Source organism: Theobroma umbraticum, unplaced genomic scaffold (genome assembly GCF_002168275.2).
Source record: "Theobroma umbraticum cultivar Fairchild unplaced genomic scaffold, ASM216827v3 scaffold_81.0, whole genome shotgun sequence".
Taxonomy (NCBI): domain Eukaryota; kingdom Viridiplantae; phylum Streptophyta; class Magnoliopsida; order Malvales; family Malvaceae; genus Theobroma; species Theobroma umbraticum.
Genome location: NW_018397268.1, coordinates 3,121,840 through 3,140,001, shown reverse-complemented (window position 1 = coordinate 3,140,001; position 18,162 = coordinate 3,121,840). Strand labels below are relative to the sequence as shown.

General features: G+C 32.9%; 2 protein-coding genes across 4 annotated transcripts; one reads left to right on the top strand and one right to left on the bottom strand.

The window, feature by feature from the left end:
* Window positions 1–107: 107 nt before the first annotated feature.
* LOC110425305 (ubiquitin-like protein 5) lies at window positions 108–644 on the bottom strand. Its single transcript, XM_021440184.2, has one exon. It carries the CDS (start codon window positions 489–491, stop codon window positions 270–272), a length of 222 nt encoding a protein of 73 aa, XP_021295859.1. The 5' UTR covers window positions 492–644; the 3' UTR covers window positions 108–269.
* A 9,526-nt stretch (window positions 645–10,170) lies between these two features.
* Window positions 10,171–17,701, top strand: LOC110425003 (phosphoglucosamine mutase family protein). 3 transcript variants are annotated; one of them, XM_089785025.1, is made up of 19 exons: window positions 10,171–10,373; window positions 10,730–10,806; window positions 11,102–11,326; window positions 11,566–11,632; window positions 12,519–12,702; window positions 13,260–13,312; window positions 13,970–14,058; window positions 14,255–14,485; window positions 14,715–14,779; window positions 15,032–15,092; window positions 15,180–15,297; window positions 15,380–15,461; window positions 15,570–15,642; window positions 15,721–15,782; window positions 16,340–16,435; window positions 16,569–16,723; window positions 16,802–16,898; window positions 17,056–17,133; window positions 17,218–17,701. In XM_089785025.1, the coding sequence occupies exons 3-19, from the start codon at window positions 11,104–11,106 to the stop codon at window positions 17,326–17,328; spliced, it is 1,845 nt and encodes a 614-aa protein (XP_089641151.1). In that variant the 5' UTR covers window positions 10,171–10,373; window positions 10,730–10,806; window positions 11,102–11,103; the 3' UTR covers window positions 17,329–17,701. The 3 variants fall into 3 exon arrangements, with proteins under 3 accessions (XP_089641151.1, XP_021295428.1, XP_021295430.1); XM_021439753.2 differs by lacking the exon at window positions 10,730–10,806 and having other exon boundaries at window positions 17,218–17,698; XM_021439755.2 differs by lacking the exons at window positions 10,730–10,806; window positions 11,102–11,326 and having other exon boundaries at window positions 17,218–17,700.
* The last annotated feature ends 461 nt before the right edge of the window (window positions 17,702–18,162 follow it).

Sequence of the window (18,162 nt, the reverse complement as noted above, 5' to 3'; positions counted from 1 at the left end):
TTGCTTAAACATGCAACAGCAAGTGCCTCAAATCAACCAATCCACAATATCTAAAAAATTATTAACCAAAACAAAAAGCTTTCTTATATACTAATTTGAACCACAAATTTAACAATTCTTCCCTTAAAATTTCTTAAAAAGTACTAGTAAATAGTAAATACCATCATCCACAATTATATAACATCCAGACATAAAGTTAAAGCTTCTTCACACAACAACCATGCAAAATTACATAAATAAAAATAAGAATAACTTTAAACCTTTTTTAGCTAATTATAGTAAAGCTCGAGGCCCATGCCGTCGTGGATCTCGTAATCTTTAAGGGTAATATGATCCTTATAAACCGTATACCACTTCTGAATCCGGATCTTGTCGGCTCGGGTACCCGTCTGGGCCGCCACCAGCTTCTTCAGGTCTCCGATCGTGTCGTCGTCGTTGCACTTCACGCGCACCTTCTTCCCCAGCCGGTCGTTCAACACCACCTCGATCATCTTTGAATTTTTCTGGTCCTTTGAAATTTTCAGAGAAGAGAAAACCCTAATTCCCAAAATTCGCTAGCCCTGGAAAATAAGATATTTGAAGCGTGGGATGAGTTTTTATTGTGATTTCGTTCAGACCGACTGTCACCGGTTGGCCCATATTTGCTTTTGAACGTTACCCTTTTGTTTTGGTCTTTTGTCTTTGATTTTACTCATTTGTCCATAGTTCTAATTAATTTTTTTTCTTATTAAAGTAAATTTTGCTTTTTTTTTTGGGAGGAATTTATTTATATTGAAATCAACATGGGGAGACAAACCCCTAACATGCCATACAAGATAATCTCTCTAGCACTTGAAGGAGCTTGATTATAAAACAAATAAGATTCTTCTGAAGAGAATCTCATATTTTTCGTAAAATCAACTGAATCATTCCTTTCCCTATATCTATATTTATGTCTTATATGAACATCTCATTATCTTTGAAGAAGGATCTTAATGCAGGTTATTAGGTTCGAGTGGACACATGGATTCATCTATTGTGAAGAAATGGCATTAGCCATTAACAAGTTATCAATTTGTAGATCAATCTTACATAAGCCCAATTCCCATGCCAACCTCAATCCTCTATAGAGGCCCCATAATTTTGTGTTGGACGCGATATGTCTATCTAGTTTCATTGCAAAACCTTCTAGCCATTTCTTTCTTGAACTTTTTATGCTTCCTTTTGTTGCTACTTGATCCATATTTTTTCTATGTGCCCTATATATCAAGAACACACCACCCTACTTGTGGTGCCAACCATCCTACTACTATTTTCTCACGTTTGGGGTTGGAAGAATTAATACAATCTGTTGCCACCAGACAAGAATTATGAGCTACCGATGAAAAACTCTTAATCAAAGTCAAACGACTTTCTATTGGTATTCTTTTGCCTTCGAATAAGAACATATTTCTCCATTTCCATAAGAACCAACATGTGGTTCCAAAGTATGATATTCCTTCTATAGGCCAATTACACCTGTTCAAATTATGTAAAAACCATACAACTATGGAAAAAATATTAAATTGTCCAATATTACCATTTAAAAGTAACTTGGTCCAGATAATCTTCGCTACAGGGCAATCTCTTAAAACTTGTAAGGTAGATTCCTCTCCTATGCCGCATTATGGAAAAGTTGAGTCATTTGACAAATGACGCCTAACCCATTCCTTATTTGTAAGCAATCTTTGTTGTAGACACATCAACAAAAATAAACCAACTTTATGCAGCCCTTTCCATTTCCAAGCCAGTTGCCATAACTCGTTACTATCATTCACTTGTAGCACCAATGAACCTTTCAACATGTCCTAAATGGATTTGATAGTAAAATGTCTTAATGATGATATCCACCAGTAAGGTTGGTTTGATATGTCCATCAAAATAATAGAAGGAAAGTTTGACAGTAAACTCAACTCACTTGCAAGTAGCAAATTTGATAACTTTGAAATATCCCATTCCCTACTCAGTAGTACGAAGTGATAGACATGGATATCTTCATCAAAATTCAAGTCCGTATCAATTGCAACTTCTCCCAATTGAGATATCATTCTAGAACGTTGCAATTTGTCCGTTGCTAATAGCCCACATTACATGTTGCTTAAATGTATTCTAAAGATGACTTATAGCTAGTCAAAAAGATGAAGTGCCTGTTTTATGAATACAATTTGGTATAAGCTTCTTCATATTGTACTTTGCACGTAAAATCTTAACCCATAAGGTATTCGGTTTTGTCACCAAATACCAGCACTACTTCATTAAAAACGCCTTATTCATGGTTCTAAGACATTTCTTCACCCCCAAACCACCCTCTTTCTTGGGTTTGCAAACATTTTGCCCACTTATGAGATGGACTTTACGATTATTCAAATCTCAAGCTCACAAAAAATTAAGGCATAGTCGATCAATTCTTTTGCAAACGTCCACCAGGATAGCCAAAATCTGCATTGCATAGTATGGAATGGTAGTAATTATTGGCTTGATTAAGGTAAGCTTGCCCGTAAAGGAAAGTGCTCTAACTTTTCATGAATTGAGCTTGTTGCAAACTGTTTCCTCTAAGTACCGAAATAGATGAGTCCCATTACGGCCATGTATCGAAGAAACACCCAAATACTTCCCCATATCTTTTGAGTACCAAAAACTAGAACTTGAGATCAAATTATCAATAAGATTCTCAGGAAAATTTCTGGAACAATAGAAAAGGGATTTTTCCACCAGAACAAACACAGAAGTCCTCAAGGATTTCCTTTATAATCTCTAACTGCAAAACTAATGCTTTTGCAAATTGAATTAGATCGTGCAAAAATTAGGTGAGTAAGTGAGAGGCTTTGTCGACTTAGCCGCAAAAGTCTCTATAACTCTTGAGAAACTGTCACCTTAATTCCATGGGATAAACGTTCCATGCATAATACAAAATGATATGGTGATAAAAGATCTCTTTGCCTTACACTTCTAGAAGGAATGAAGTTATCTGAAAGTTCACCATTCCAAATTATTTGCAAACTGCAACAATTCTAGCTTTAAATTATAATTTCAATCAAAGAGTTACAATTCTAGCTTCCACTAAAGTATCATAGATGAATTCCCAACGAAGTCTATCATAAGCCATTTCTAGATCAATTTTAATCATCATTCACCCTGAATGACCTTGTTTCTTTCGAAAAAAGTGAATTACTTCTTGTACAACAAGAATGTTATCTGTAATATGCCTCCTTGGAATTAAGCTAGATTGTGTCTCTACAATAAGATCACTCATATAAGTTTCAAGCGATTAACAATAACTTTCGTTAGCATCTTAAACACCACAAGCAATAAACTGATTACTCTAAATTATGAGATATTCTCGGGAACATTATTCTTAAGAACCAAGTTACTATTGATTGGCGATATTCTTTCGCCACATCTGTTCCCTTAAAAACAATCTTCACATACTTAAACGATTTTAGGACATATTGTACTCCATTGGGATACATAAGAATCCACCAATCCCTGGTGCCTTCAAAGGTTTCATCTCAAACAAAGGTTATACACTTCCTTATCCTTAACCACTTTAGTCATTTCATTAAAAGCTAATTGATTAAGCCTTGAAAAAGCATATCGAATAGGATACATAGGAATCACCTCTCCTTTTTTAAAATACAAATTTCTAAAGTATTCCATGGCATGCAATTTAAGTGTGTACCCACCACCACACCATTCACCTTTTCCTAATTGTACCTTGAGGATCTTGAGCCTATTTCTCTTACAAGATGATTTTAGGTGGAAATATTTGGTATTTTGATCACCAAATTTCAACTAATTTGTTCTCAATATTTGCATCCAAAATAATTCTTCTTGCCATAGCACTACCTTATACTCAAACGAAGATTTAATTTGAGATCTCTATGCCACTGAAAGGATATTCTCAAGAGCTTTTTTAATACCTCCCAATCATGCCAATAATTTTTTTCGTAAAAAAGATATTGCCAAACATTGATCTATTCCACTACTTGAGTTTCATTGCAAACCTTTCCAAGGCCTCATGAATGTTTCTCCAACCATCTCAAGAGTTTTGAACCATATTATCAAATTTGCTATGAATTACCCATGTAGCTTGGAATCTAAAACTCATACTTCGTTGCATTGTCCCAATGTTGTTCAGTTGAATTAGCAAGAGGAGGTGATTTGAGTAAATATGAGGCAGATATTAGATAATAGCATCTTGGAACCTCACTTTCCAATCCGAATTACACAACGCCCTATCCAATCTCTTAGACATTAAACCTTGCCTCCAAGTATAGTTTGGTATTTAAAACCCCATATCCAAGAGACTATAGTTGTTAACAAATCTCTCAAAATGAGTGCAAGGATTATTACCATTTGCAAAACCCTCAACTTTCTCATGAGACAAAAAAAAAACAAATTGAAATCACTAGCCATAATCCACAGTCTGTTTATAGTCTTTGTAAAATAAGATAACTCTGCCCACAGGCCTTATCTAATAGTAGCATTCAGATGGCCGTATATCGTTGGAAAAAAACCATTTGAAACCCGTAGAGTGATCCACTAGGAGATGAACACATTGTGCATGGTTTCCCACAATGGATACATAAGATGTCTCCTTCCATAATATCCGTATACCACCTGAGAAACCCAAAGCTTCAACTCGATGTAATATTCCAAAACCAATTTTTTGTATAACTCTGTAAGCTTGAACATCACTAATTCAAGGTTCTACCAAAACAACTACATATACCTCATACTGCCTTATAAAATCTTTCAAAACACTAGCAAAATTGCCACCACCAATGCCTTGACATTTCCATTTTAAAATACGAACATCCATTATTAAAAAAATATTAGAAGAAAAACTGCGACTTACAAGGTGTCTTGTGTGTTCTCCACCATCATAGTGATCTCTTAGTCGTTGTTACCAACTGTTACCTCCATTTTGTCTTCTAGTCTTTTTGTCACGACTTTGGTATTTAACTCCTCATTTATGAGATAGTGAGAAATTGACTTATTATCACTCAAGATTGGATCTTTTTGCTTAGTTTTTTTTCCTTAAAAATAGCTGCATTTTCACATCTAAATTTTCCCCTTTTCAAAAAAAAATATCAATTTTTTTATAGGCTTCAAAATCCATTTTCAATTTTTCATTTTCTTTTTCCAAATCAATCTTTGCCTTCATCAAGAAATCATTTTCAACATTAAATTTTAAAATTATTTTCTTGTGTTTCAAATTCATATAAATATTTTCAAATCTTTTGCTTGTAAATCAATGTCAATCATATGACATACATGAGAATTAAAGAAAACTCTAAATCCTTTATCATAAAGTTAACTATTGCTTGATAAGTTATGCTACAGACTTTAGACAAATAAAACATGCTTGATTTGAGTTTAAGAAGTGTTACTAACGGTTTCAATTCTTTGGATGATACCTTTGGAGGTGTCACCAAAAGAGACATTATCGTCTTTTTTTTATCTAGTTTGACAAATAAATTTTCATTTTTAGTCATGTGCCTTGAGCAACCATTATCCAAGTACCAAGGTTGCCTCTCATTTGGTTGAACTTTCAAAATTGTTCATTTTGCTCTTACTCAACTTACAAAATAATTTTTCATTTACTTTTAAAAGGCACCTATACTTTAATGCATCCTTGAGGGTTAGTAAGCACATAAGAACCTTTAGGCACCCAAACCATCTTGGTTTTGGGGAGGTTATTATCTTTATGATAACAATCATAAAAGAAATGACCTTTCTTCTCACAAGCATAAAATGGAATGAAGATGCATAATTTTTCTTTTTAAAAACAACATTTCTCTTTGGTTTCTCTGCTTTGTTCAATTTCAGTTTTGAATTCTCTTCCATTGAAGCTTTGAGAAAAACATTCTTATCCAATGCCTTTTGCAAGACCTCATTTTCATTCTCTACTTTTAACTTCAAAAGATTCAAAATTTGTTTTGGAATGATCCAACTTAATTTAAAAAATATTTCTTTGATTAAAAACAAATTTGAAATCACATTTAATCTTTTCTAATTCATCATCAAAAGCTAAAACTTTTTCTTTTCAAAACCTTATACTTTAAAGCTAGTTTCTCGAATACAGCATATAAATAATCATACTCACCTGGAAATTCATCATATGAAATTTTAGATAAATTAGAAATTACCTCAAGTTCTTCACCTTTGGTCATTAAGCAAAGGTTGACTCTTAGTTTTATTTTTTTCTTAGTTTACTTTCTTTCTTCGTTTTCCTTCATCTCTTACTCATATGTGAAAAGTGAGCCTCATATCTCATTTAGGGTGATGACATTTAGATCTTTGGCTTGTTGAATTGTTATCACCTTTAGCTTATAACCCTTTGGTAAGCTTATAAGCAGCTTTTTTACTAATTCGTTTTTTGGGATGACTTTCCCAAGTTGCTTAAGCTTGTTATCTATAATTGTGAATCGATCGTACATGGTGGTGATATCTTCTTCAAGTTCCATCTTGAATATTTCATAATTATGAGTCAAAAATTTGATCTTGGACTTTTTGACTTGTGAAGTCCCTTCATGGATAACCATTAGCTTCTCTCATATTTCTTTGGTGATGGTGCATGTAGAAATTTTGTTGAATTCTATAAGACTCAATGCACAATGGAGAGTATTGATGGCTTTGAAGTTTATTTGAACTTTCCTCATTTTAGCTTCTGTCCACTCATCTCTATTTTTTAGAGTTCTTTCACCCATAATCAAATTTGTATTCACAAGAATGAAAGAGTCTTTGGTAATGACATCTCACATCTCATACTCAACAGCTCTAATACAAATAAACGTCATAGTGCTCCAATATTAGTAATTTGTTCTATCAAATAGAAGAAGTCTATTCTTGTATTGACCTTCAGCCACATTAAGATTTTGGATAACTATTGGATCTTTCCTTTAAGATGTTAAGCCTTTAAAATTAAGGTTAGGCTTTGATACCACTTGTTGATTTCAAAAAGAGTGTTAAAGGTGGGGTAAATAGCATTTAGAAATATATTTAAGGGTAGCTTTTGAAATTTAAAATTTATTTAAAAGATTAAGATGGAAGATTTAAAACTTGTTAAATTTGGAAGGCACCAAGTAAAGAGAAAGTTAAAAGAAATAGACAAAACATAATATTTATAATAATTCAGTCCACCTACCCTACAACCTGGATCTTCCCAATCAAGGATTTTCAACCCAACTTAACTAAAACCAATAGAATTAATAATTTTTACCAAGCTTTTATAAAATGAACTTTTAACCTAAGCTCTAAACTCTTACAATGATCCTTAAGCTTAGTCTACCTCTTAGAGTGTCTGGCACACTCCAAGTAAACAAAAAATAAAGACAAGATGACCTAACTGATTTAAGATGTACAAAATTAAGCTCAAAACATATTTATAAAGATAGGAGTGAAGCACATTTGAAAAGAGAACTTTCTAACATTTCTAGGCTTTAATTTTGCTCTTGGATGGCTCTCCCATCATTTATAGCCTTTTGAAACCCTTTAAATACTTAGAGGACAATTTCTAGCTATTACAGATAGTTTCTAACCGTTACTAGCCGTTATGTTGTCTTCTAGCAATTAAATTCAAATGTGCTAGTAGTGAACCTTTAACCAATTAAAGATGGCTTTAATGAATTAAGCCCTTTCTGACTTGTAGTTTGTTTTCCTGCGTTAACTAGTTAAAGGTGACATTAATTGATTAAGAACTTTATGTTTTCAGACTTATTCAAGTAGTTATTTCTATATACCAGTCTTTTTCCAATTGATTAACCTTTCCTTTAATTGATCGAAGCTTCTCTTTCTTCAATCCTCAATTGATTAAAATGGGCTTCATCTAATTAAGAAATCTTCAACTTTGAATCTTTTCTTTTGGCGCCCTTTAATATCAACACTTTGAATTTGAATTATAACACTTCTTAGTATTTCAAGTTTGAGCTTTGACCAATTATTCTTTTTGGTTAACTAGTTAATAAGCTTTTATTTTGCACTCATTACCCTCTTAATCAATTAAGCTTTAAACCAATTGATTAAGGCTTTTCTTTCTCACTTTGGCGTAGCACCTAGTACTACATCAATTGATTAAGGCTCTATGTTAACGAGTTAACAATATTTTGTTTTCACTCTTTTTTTGGGAGAGGGTTCTTTAACTGATTAACTCATCTTGTAATTGAGTAAACATCTTGCCTTACTTTCAAATAACAAATATATTATTGAATTTAAGTTTTCTCCTCTACACTTAAATAATATGATTAAACACTAATGAATGACTTAGAAATTCGCCAAGAGATCCATCATATTCAGTAACATTGTTTGTTTGCAGAGCATGAATTTGCTTCTGGTGCTAAGTGCCCACCATAATTAATTGGAGATTTTCTTTTACTAAAATATTTAATTGGAGTTTGATAGGAATACTCGATAAACTTATTTATGTTTTTTTTTAATTTTTAATATTATTTTTAAGGTATAATGTTTTAAAAAAATTTTAAATTATTTTTAAAAAATTAAATAGATTTTTATTTTTTTCATTTCATTTAATCAAATTCTTATACTTTTATTTTAAATCAAATAAGTTCTTATAATTAACTAATTATCATTAATTAAAATATTATTATAATTTGATATCTATATTGACATAATGTTGATGTCTTGATCATGTCACTATGCCACATTCTAGGGCATACCGATGTTGATACAAGTGGTGTCAAATGACACCACTGAAGTGTGAAAAATCCCTACTAATTATATTACTTATATTAAAGTTTTATATAGTTAATGATACTAATAAACTAACTAATTATCATTATTTTAATTATGATACCACTCAAAAAAAATTTTAGGTCCACCTTTAACCACATTACTATACATTATAATATGATAATATGAACACGTCAATATTACGTGACATAAATGACAAATGGTATTTTGATTAAAAAATTAAATCAATCGTTAATCATAAAAACTTATTTGGTTCAAAATAAAAATATAAAGACGTAATTGAAAACAATAAATAAATAAATATTTAAAATTCTTTAAATAATTTAAAATTTTTTTAGATATTATACCAATTTTGTAATTTGTAATTTCTTACATTTTTCATCAAGTAATTCAATTATCTAAAAGAATGGGAAATAGCAGGCGCAATTTTTTAAAGGCTGCGTGAGAAGACAAAAGAAGAAAAAAAGACAAAATTTGTGGATGTTAGAATTGATTTGGATATTCGGTGGAATAAAAGATATTTATAGATATTTCGATCGAAGGTGTGAATAGAATAATAGGGAAAGTAGCATTACCTTATTCACTTTACTTAAGGAAAATATTAATATTATTTTTATTATATAATTTTTTTTACAACAATGAAAGCATTTTTAAAAATTATTATATATTATTCTCTTACATTTTCTTTATATTTGACATTTACGTTTTAATAGCAAAATTTTCTCAACTTCTAAAAAGAATTTTAAAAAAATTAAAAATTGTTAACATTTTAGGTCGAAGTCATATGATTGTTATTTATATAAAGTTTTATATTACTCATTACTAATAGTTTATTTTTAAATTTTAAGAAATCAGATTATTTAGATTCCACAAATTTTAAGTAGTGCTTGAACCTTGTAAAGTCGAAACAGGCAGTAAAAATTACATTAAAAAAACAAAAGAAAAATTTTATTACTTAAATGTTATAAAACAATCATTATCTAAAATAAGTCATATTTTCATTTTGAACTATTTAGAATATATTTTTAAATTTAGCTATCTCGAACATTTTCAAGAATCAATTGATTTTCAATTTTTTTTTTCAATTTGTATTAAATAATAATAATAATAATAAAACATGTCATGAGAAAAGAGATAAGATAAAATAGAAATTGGTTAAATTTGACTAAATGTATAAAAATTAATTACTTAATTTAAGTAATTTGAAATGAATCAAATTTAAATTGGGGCAAATTCAGTTGATTTGAACTGAAAACTTAAATTTTGATATAAAAAAAAATTATTATAATAAAAATTAATGAATTATTTATTTAAACTTAAGTTGATTTAAATAATTTTTAAAAAAATTAATTTAAAATAATACCAATCCGAAATAATAACAGTTAAAGCCCAACAAATGCATTCGTCAAGCTTATTTGGCTATGGCCAAAATATCCACCGTGGCTAAATTGTCCACACCTGAACAAATCTAAAATCGAGCAGCAGTTGAGCCTGAGCATGTGGATTTCTTCACTCACCTAACTCTTTCTTCCGCAGCTTTCCATTCTTAGTGTCTTTCATTCTCTCCAAATCACCTCCTCTTTTTCTCAGCCCTATTTGTTTCTTCTATCTCTGATCAAATCTCCCACCTCTTCAAATGGCAGGTAAAAAAGATTCAACTTTCATTCATTTTCTTCTTATTTGTACACACCCAAAGGAAAAAAAAGATTCATTTTTGCTTTTGTCAATTCCATTTCCTATGATTATGGGAATTTGAGGCCATCTTGTTATATGAGTGAATAGTGATCTACCCTTTTGAGTTTATTAATGATTTCTTACATTTGTTTAGTCATTCAATTGATGTTTACTTTGTTTCTGAAGTTGGGTTGGATTAAAATATTGAACTTTGTTTAACTTGGATTTGTTGTTTATAAGTTTTATGAATTTAGATTGAACTCCTGCTTCTCCTTTATTTAAGAGTTACATAAGTTTAATTGTGATGACTGGTTATGGTTCTTAGTGGGTCTCGCCTTGGTTTTCTTAAAGTTGCTGCCTTTGGATGAAGTTTTTGCTCATGGTTGTCATACTTGCTTGGAGGTTGGCACATCTCTTGTTGATTTTTTTTTTCATTTATTGGGATGGAATGTGAAAATTGAAGTATTTAATGAATTAAAAAAAAAGAATAGGGAAGAAAGGATGACTGAAATGACAAATTTGATGGTATAGAATAACGGTGGTAGCACATAATGAGGTCCAGTAAATGCTAAAACCAGTTGCAGGAAATTATGGTTTCTGATGGGAATTAAAGAACTAGTAATGATGTAGATGACTCTGACCTATCAGTTAAGAGTTTACCCACATGAAATCTGATAAAATTGCAAATTTTATGCAGCAATGTCAGGGAAGATTGTTCAAAATGTTTTTATAGCACAGTGCTACCAACAGAATAGGCAGTTCGGGACCCAATATCAAAGGGACAGTCGTGCCCCTTATTTGCGCACCTTGCCTCCTTTCCGTGGAGGGAAGTTAGCATGGACTGGCATCTCTTCCATGCAAATGCGCAACTTATCGAAATATCAGAGTGGTTTTGTTAACAGAGGAACTGTTTACTGCAATGGTCTGTTCTAGTCTCTCACTATCCAGGTTGATATCAAATACAACAATTGCATTTTATATGAACCAAAAGTGCTAATATTCTTTTTGTTGCCATCATCCATTGGATTGTCTGTCTTTTTTACATTTTCTCTATCTCTTTTGATTGGCAGGGCAGATTCCATTTGTAGGATGTTATTACAACTTTTAATTTTTATTACATATTCTGAATCCTTATATTTCATTTTGGAATTTATACTGCAGCGGCTTCATCTGCTACTGCTGTACCATCTCTGGACAAAGCTGACTTTCTGAAGCTTCAAAATGGCAGGTGAGGAGTCCATCCCATTGCATCATGCATTAAGTTTATAGTTGATTTCAGCATAGCTGTTCCTCAATTATTAGTTTCCATATGTTATTAGTTATTACTCTCTTCTCCTTGTTTCATCCTATCTTAACTGTATTACAAGTCTATTTGTTAAATGTTTAGGATTGATTTTTAAGTCAGTTTTCTGTGGCTTTGGATCTTAGTAAATGAGTGGTTATGTACTCTGTCTATTGACAGTTCACTAGAGCAGTTATTGCATTTCAACGTTGTAGTAGGAAGTATGATAACTTAAAAAGTGTAGTAGGTCTGCCTTACAAATCACACTGCTCTATAGTTTAGAATTCCTCATAGCTGGGTTCACCATGTTCAGAACGTTGTGAAGGACTTATGAATAAGAATAAAATGCGAGAGAAGAAACGGTTTTTCATCACTTTATCAATTTATGGAGTCATGTATTATTTATTAAATCCAGCTGCATGTTATGGTTAGATTATTCGTCAGCTTCTTTTGCTGCTAGCGTTTCTGTGTGGGAAGATTGTTTTGTTGAAACTTAAAAGAAATATCCATCATTACAATCAAATGTAAATATTCAGTTCACCATACGTTGCTTTTCTGGAAGCGTAGTTCACAAATAACACGCCATGACCATATCTAAAAACTAAAAGAATGCAGGTAATCCAATATGGCTCAAATTTAGTACAACCATCTATACAATCTCCATTAGTTTGCTTCTGTAGTCACCTTTTAGGCAGTGCTTCTACGTGGGTTGACAGGTTTATAGTATTTAAATGGAACCAAAAAGCTTTTCAATGGTTTTGTTTGATTTGGTCACTTTTTCCTATGGTCATTGAACATTGCTTATTCATTCATTTCCCTGATGACCATACAGTGATATTCGAGGTGTGGCTGTTGCTGGTGTTGAGGGAGAACCAGTAAGCCTCACTGAGCCAGTTACAGAAGCAATTGCTGCTGCTTTTGCTGCATGGTTGTTGGATAAGAAAAAGGTTGATGCATCTCGACGATTGAAAGTTTCAATTGGTTATGATTCTCGTATATCTGCACAAATGTTACAGGTATCTCCCATACCTGAGTTATTCTGAGTCGAAGTCCGTATGAATTTCATCCACCTGCTATTAGTAGATTTGGTAATGTTCTGGTTTGTAAAGTATTATTTAAGTCCTTGGGATCTTCTTACTCTAAATTTTATGATCATCTGTAAGACATGCAGTTAACCAATGCTTATTTAGGTAAGACACTACTAACAGTTGCACTCTTTGGCACAACTTTACAAATGGCTTTTGTAGTTTGCAAATTTTTTGTATAACTTGTCAGCAAAAGAATCTTGGTTTTGTTAGGGATGGCATTTACCTTTCTCAATGCTAGTTTCCTTTCTTTTCTTCTATGGCAAAACTGTGTGGTTTGATTTTATAAATATTCAGAAACAGGAAGTGAAATAAATGCTCTCTTTTTGACTTATCTTACTGGCATCATTAGTGCTAGAGCAATTTTCTTGAAAATTACTGTGAATAAATTTCTATGACTACTGAGAATAGTGCTAGAGCAAATTTGCTTGAAAAATACTGTGCATAAATTTTTTTTATTACTGAGAATTGGACAATTGGCTTTCCAGGATGCTGTTTCTCGAGGGATTGCTGGTGCAGGACTTGATGTTGTTCAATATGGGTGAGTGATGATGCTCTATTTTTTATGTTGATCTACATAATTGGATACTGAATGGTTTGTCATATGATGGTAATGGGTCCAAACATGTCTAGCTGGTTACAGGTCTCAACAAAATCATTGAATTGAACATTTGAAATTCATGGTTTTTGTTTGAGACCAGCAGACTTTATGCCACAGTTAAAATTGTTAACAGTAACTTTTAAGCTGGGAACAGTCATTCTAGTCAACTTTTACACTAGCTGTGTGAGTTGAGTTTAGTTTGATGTACATAATAATCTGTCTTACCTTTGGTTGACTTGGCAAACTAGCTCAAGGTCCTACAAGTCAAATTGTAGCTATGATTCAGGTGGCATATACATGAACTACTTAAGATAGCAGTAGCTTGAGTAGTGTCTCTACTAATGTCACTATGATAGTTATGTGCCAATTTTCCCTATAGTGTATTTAGAGCACACCACATGCAAAATACTTGTTTCCCTTCTGAATATATACAAAGCAGTTTTGTTGATTGATGTAACTTTTACTGTTGGTTTATTGTCTTTCTGTTCACTAGATTAGAATTGGTGTTACTGCATTTATATTACCATTGAGAACTTATTTTTTTCTTGTTGATGTACATAACTAGTTATGCTAATTGATGCCATTTTCCATTTGTAGTTTAGCATCTACACCAGCAATGTTTAACAGTACTCTTACTGAGTACAAGGCAATTTTATGTCCAGTTGATGGGGCTATTATGATAACAGGTAGTTTACGGCTCTATTCTTCTGAGGATAGCATCCTTGAATATGTAAGACTACACATGCTTGAAAATTCTGCTGCACGGTGGTCATTATCATTTCCTTGGATGAACTATTCTGTGAAATCAGGATTTCCTTTTGTTTATTTTGTAATTTTTTTCTAAGATCCTTTTTACCTGATAAAACTTTTTCTTGTGAACAGCTAGTCATCTTCCTTATAACAGGAATGGGTTCAAGTTCTTCACAAATGCTGGAGGCCTTGGGAAAGCTGACATAAAAGACATCTTGGAGCGTGCTGCAGATATATACAGCAATTTCCTAACTGAAGGGTATTCAGGAAAAAAGGCTTCAGCATCAGTTCAAAAGGTTGACTATATGGCTGTTTATACATCTGATCTTGTGAAGGCAGTTCGTAAAGCTGCTGGAAATATAGGTAATAGCTTCCTAAAACGTTTAAATGAGGAGGAACTTTTTTATGGATCAATCTTTCTTCATCATGTGTGGTGCAACATATGCAAAATTGCTTGTCATTCGTTTATCACTTGTAAAGATCTATCTCTCTTTCTTTATCAAAAAAAAAATAAAATTCTTTCTTTCAGTTCTGCTGCTAAAAGTGTGTTGGTGTTGCTCACTAATTGTTGTTTGGTATTGCCAACTTTTAGAAAAGCCATTGGAGGGATTCCACATTATTGTTGATGCAGGAAATGGTGCAGGAGGATTTTTTGCAGTAAGTTTGATTTATAAATTTATTCTATGTCTCAGATTGAAATATTCCATTTTTGGTATAAGATTTTATTACTTTATAGATAAGTAAAAGCCGAAGGTGGCCTCATGGTGCCAACTGCCTAGCGCTGTTTTCTGAAGCTTTAGGTTCCAAAAAGGAACTTGCCTGAGTAAATGTCTGCGTATATGATATTATTGCAACGGCAATTTGTTCCCAGTTTGATCATAAGGTATCTATTCCAATTGCTTTTCCCAGGCAAAGGTGCTTGAACCTCTTGGTGCTATTACTTCTGGTAGTCAATTCTTGGAGCCAGATGGTACTGTTTATCCTGAAAACTTTCATTTGTGTTTTAATTTTGGGTTTTCATATTGACAATTTTAATGATACGTAATTATGGGATCAGGTATGTTTCCAAATCATATTCCCAACCCTGAGGATAAAGTTGCAATGAAAGCTATTACCCAGGCAGTTCTTGACAACAAGGCAGACTTGGGGATTATCTTTGATACAGATGTTGATAGGTAATAGGTTCACTATCAAACTTATATGCTCAAATGTTTACTTCTTCTTCTTCTTCTTCATGTCATAAGCATTTCCTTACAGGTCTGCTGCTGTGGATTCCACTGGTCGCGAGTTCAATCGAAATCGTCTAATTGCTTTAGTATCTGCCATTGTGCTTGAGGAAGTAAGATATTTCCTAAATCCACATTTTCAGTGCCCAATTTTCAAATAAGCCAAAGTTTCAGCTTTTTTTAGTTTTCTGCTTCATTTAATCACTCCATCTTCCCTTCAGCATCCAGGTACAACCATTGTTACAGACAGTGTGACTTCAGATGGGCTAACTTCATTCATTGAAAAGAAACTTGGTATGATAAAAACTGAACTGACATTATGTATTTACTTTGATCTTCTAGAAAAAACTTATAACTTGCAATTTCTTTTAGGGGGAAAGCACCATAGATTTAAAAGAGGCTATAAGAATGTCATCGATGAGGCGATGCGCTTGGTAAGTTTCATTTTCTTTTATCCTAGTTTTACTATTTAAGCCAGTTATGGTTCCACCAGGTAGAGTGCTAGAAGGTGAACAAAAAGAGTTCAGATCTGAATTAACTAAATGGGATATTAAAAACCAAATACGAATCACAAAAACTTTTTTTTTTGCCCAATAATTAGGGCTAAGCATTATTTGTATGATCCCTTGACATTTAAAGAATAGATGAAGGAAGACTTACAATCAACAGCTTGATATGGTTTATACAGGGATGAACAAAATGTGGCACCTGTGTGCTTCATGTAATATAGTTTGCCCATTTTCAGCATTAGTCATTGGAAAAATTCTTGATCTACTTTTCGTCATTTCTAAGTCCCTTCTCTGGGATGCTATCTTTTCTACTCAACAATAGAATGCCTGGACATTATGTGCCACACCTTGCCATGTCATTGTTCAGTATTGGAGGTCCTTGTCACCTATTCATAACAACATGGCCAATCATCTTGTTTAACTTTCAGTTCTTCGTCACCCATTGAAATATTTCAAACTAAAGCAAAAATATCTGCTCACAGAACTCTGTTGGAGAAGAATCATATCTGGCAATAGAGACCAGTGGCCATGGAGCTCTCAAGGAGAATCACTGGCTTGATGATGGGGCATACTTGATGGTAAGCTTTTAATTTAAGGTGTGGACAAGCCTCTTCTTTTGGTTGGCTTGTATTTATCAACCAAAGCATTTACTTCAATGCACATAGACTTGTTAATCTCATCCGGTTTTATTGGACCTTCTGCTGAGTGCAGGTCAAACTCCTAAATAAACTTGCTTCAGCCAGGGCTTCTGGTAGGGATGATGGAAGCAAAGTTTTAACAGATCTGGTTGAGGGTCTGGAGGAACCAGCTATTGCTGTGGAACTGAGACTAAAGATTAATAACAGTCATCCTGATCTTAAAGGAGGGTATGGGGCTTTACATAGCTCTGATCATTTTATGTCTCCATGATATGTTTAAAGTTGCTGAGAGTTAGAAGCTTGCAGATCTTTCCGAGATTATGGAGAAGCAGTACTGAAGCACTTGGAGGACTCTATTGCTTCAGATCCGAAGCTTCAGAAAGCACCTGTTAACTATGAAGGGGTCAGTTCGATATACTGTTAGAAATGGATATATGTAGGCTTCTGTTGAAGTAATTATGAGACAGTTTACTTAAACTGAGTAGCAAATGTGGCCCCAACAGTTGTATATTTGACACCATCCCACAGAACAGATTTCCCTAACTTCCTTCTGAACACAGGTCCGAGTTTCTGGCCTTGGAGGGTGGTTCCTTCTTAGGCTTTCTCTTCATGATCCCGTCCTTCCTCTTAACATTGAGGTATGAAAGCAGTATCAACTTTAGCTTAAATTTGTCATAAGCATCATAATTTCTTAACTGAAACAAAAAATAAACTCATTGTAGGCACCAAGCCGTGAAGATGCTGTGAAACTTGGACTTGAAGTAGCTGCTGCTGTGAAGAAGTTTCCAGCTTTGGACACATCTGCATTAGACAAATTTGTCCAACCCCAATAAACCAAGTGGCGATCTCCTTCAGCTTTTGGTTTGTGTTCCAGTGGCTGCCTCCTCTTTCGTGATGAACTGACCTGCCTAATGTAATAATGCTAGTTGTGAGGTTGAGGAAGTCTTTGTTATACTTCTTTTTGGAAAGTGACTATAAAAACCAGCCAGGGACTTCTGCTAGTATACACAATTTTCCAGGTTCCAAATAATAGAGATGAGTCTGAAGATATATATCTCCAATCTTAACAGCAACATCTATTATGTTGCCTTTACACTCCATAACACTTTGTGCTCACCTGGATTCTTTGAAGAAAGCTGGCAAAGCTGACTTGCACCCAAATGATGTGTCTGAAACCTAACTTGACTCTCTATATAAATTGGCCTTTTGATTGCCGAATCTGATCTGAACTTAAAATTTTTTACTGTAAATCCATAAAAAAATAAAAAAAATTAAAATTAAAATCGATAGATCAATGACATTTAATAAGTATATCAACAATATGTGAAAAAAAAACTAATTAATTGCAATGATAATTTTGCAAAAAAAAAAAATTTGTTCAATGATTGTTAAATGGGAAATTTTATTTTATTTTTTTATGAAAAGCATCAGGAATGGATTCGTTACTGAAATTTGGTTACAAAAACTACCCTTTTATCATAGTGATGGGTTTAACACATGCAGGACATAGGACCCCTGTCATGGCCTTCCCTGCATATAAAGATAAACAAAACAATATGATATGACTGGTTGCCAATAGGATCAAACAAATATCCTCAACCCAGAGAGCTTGCACCCAAGCATATAGCGTTAAAAATTTTGTGTATATGATTAATAAGCTCTAATTA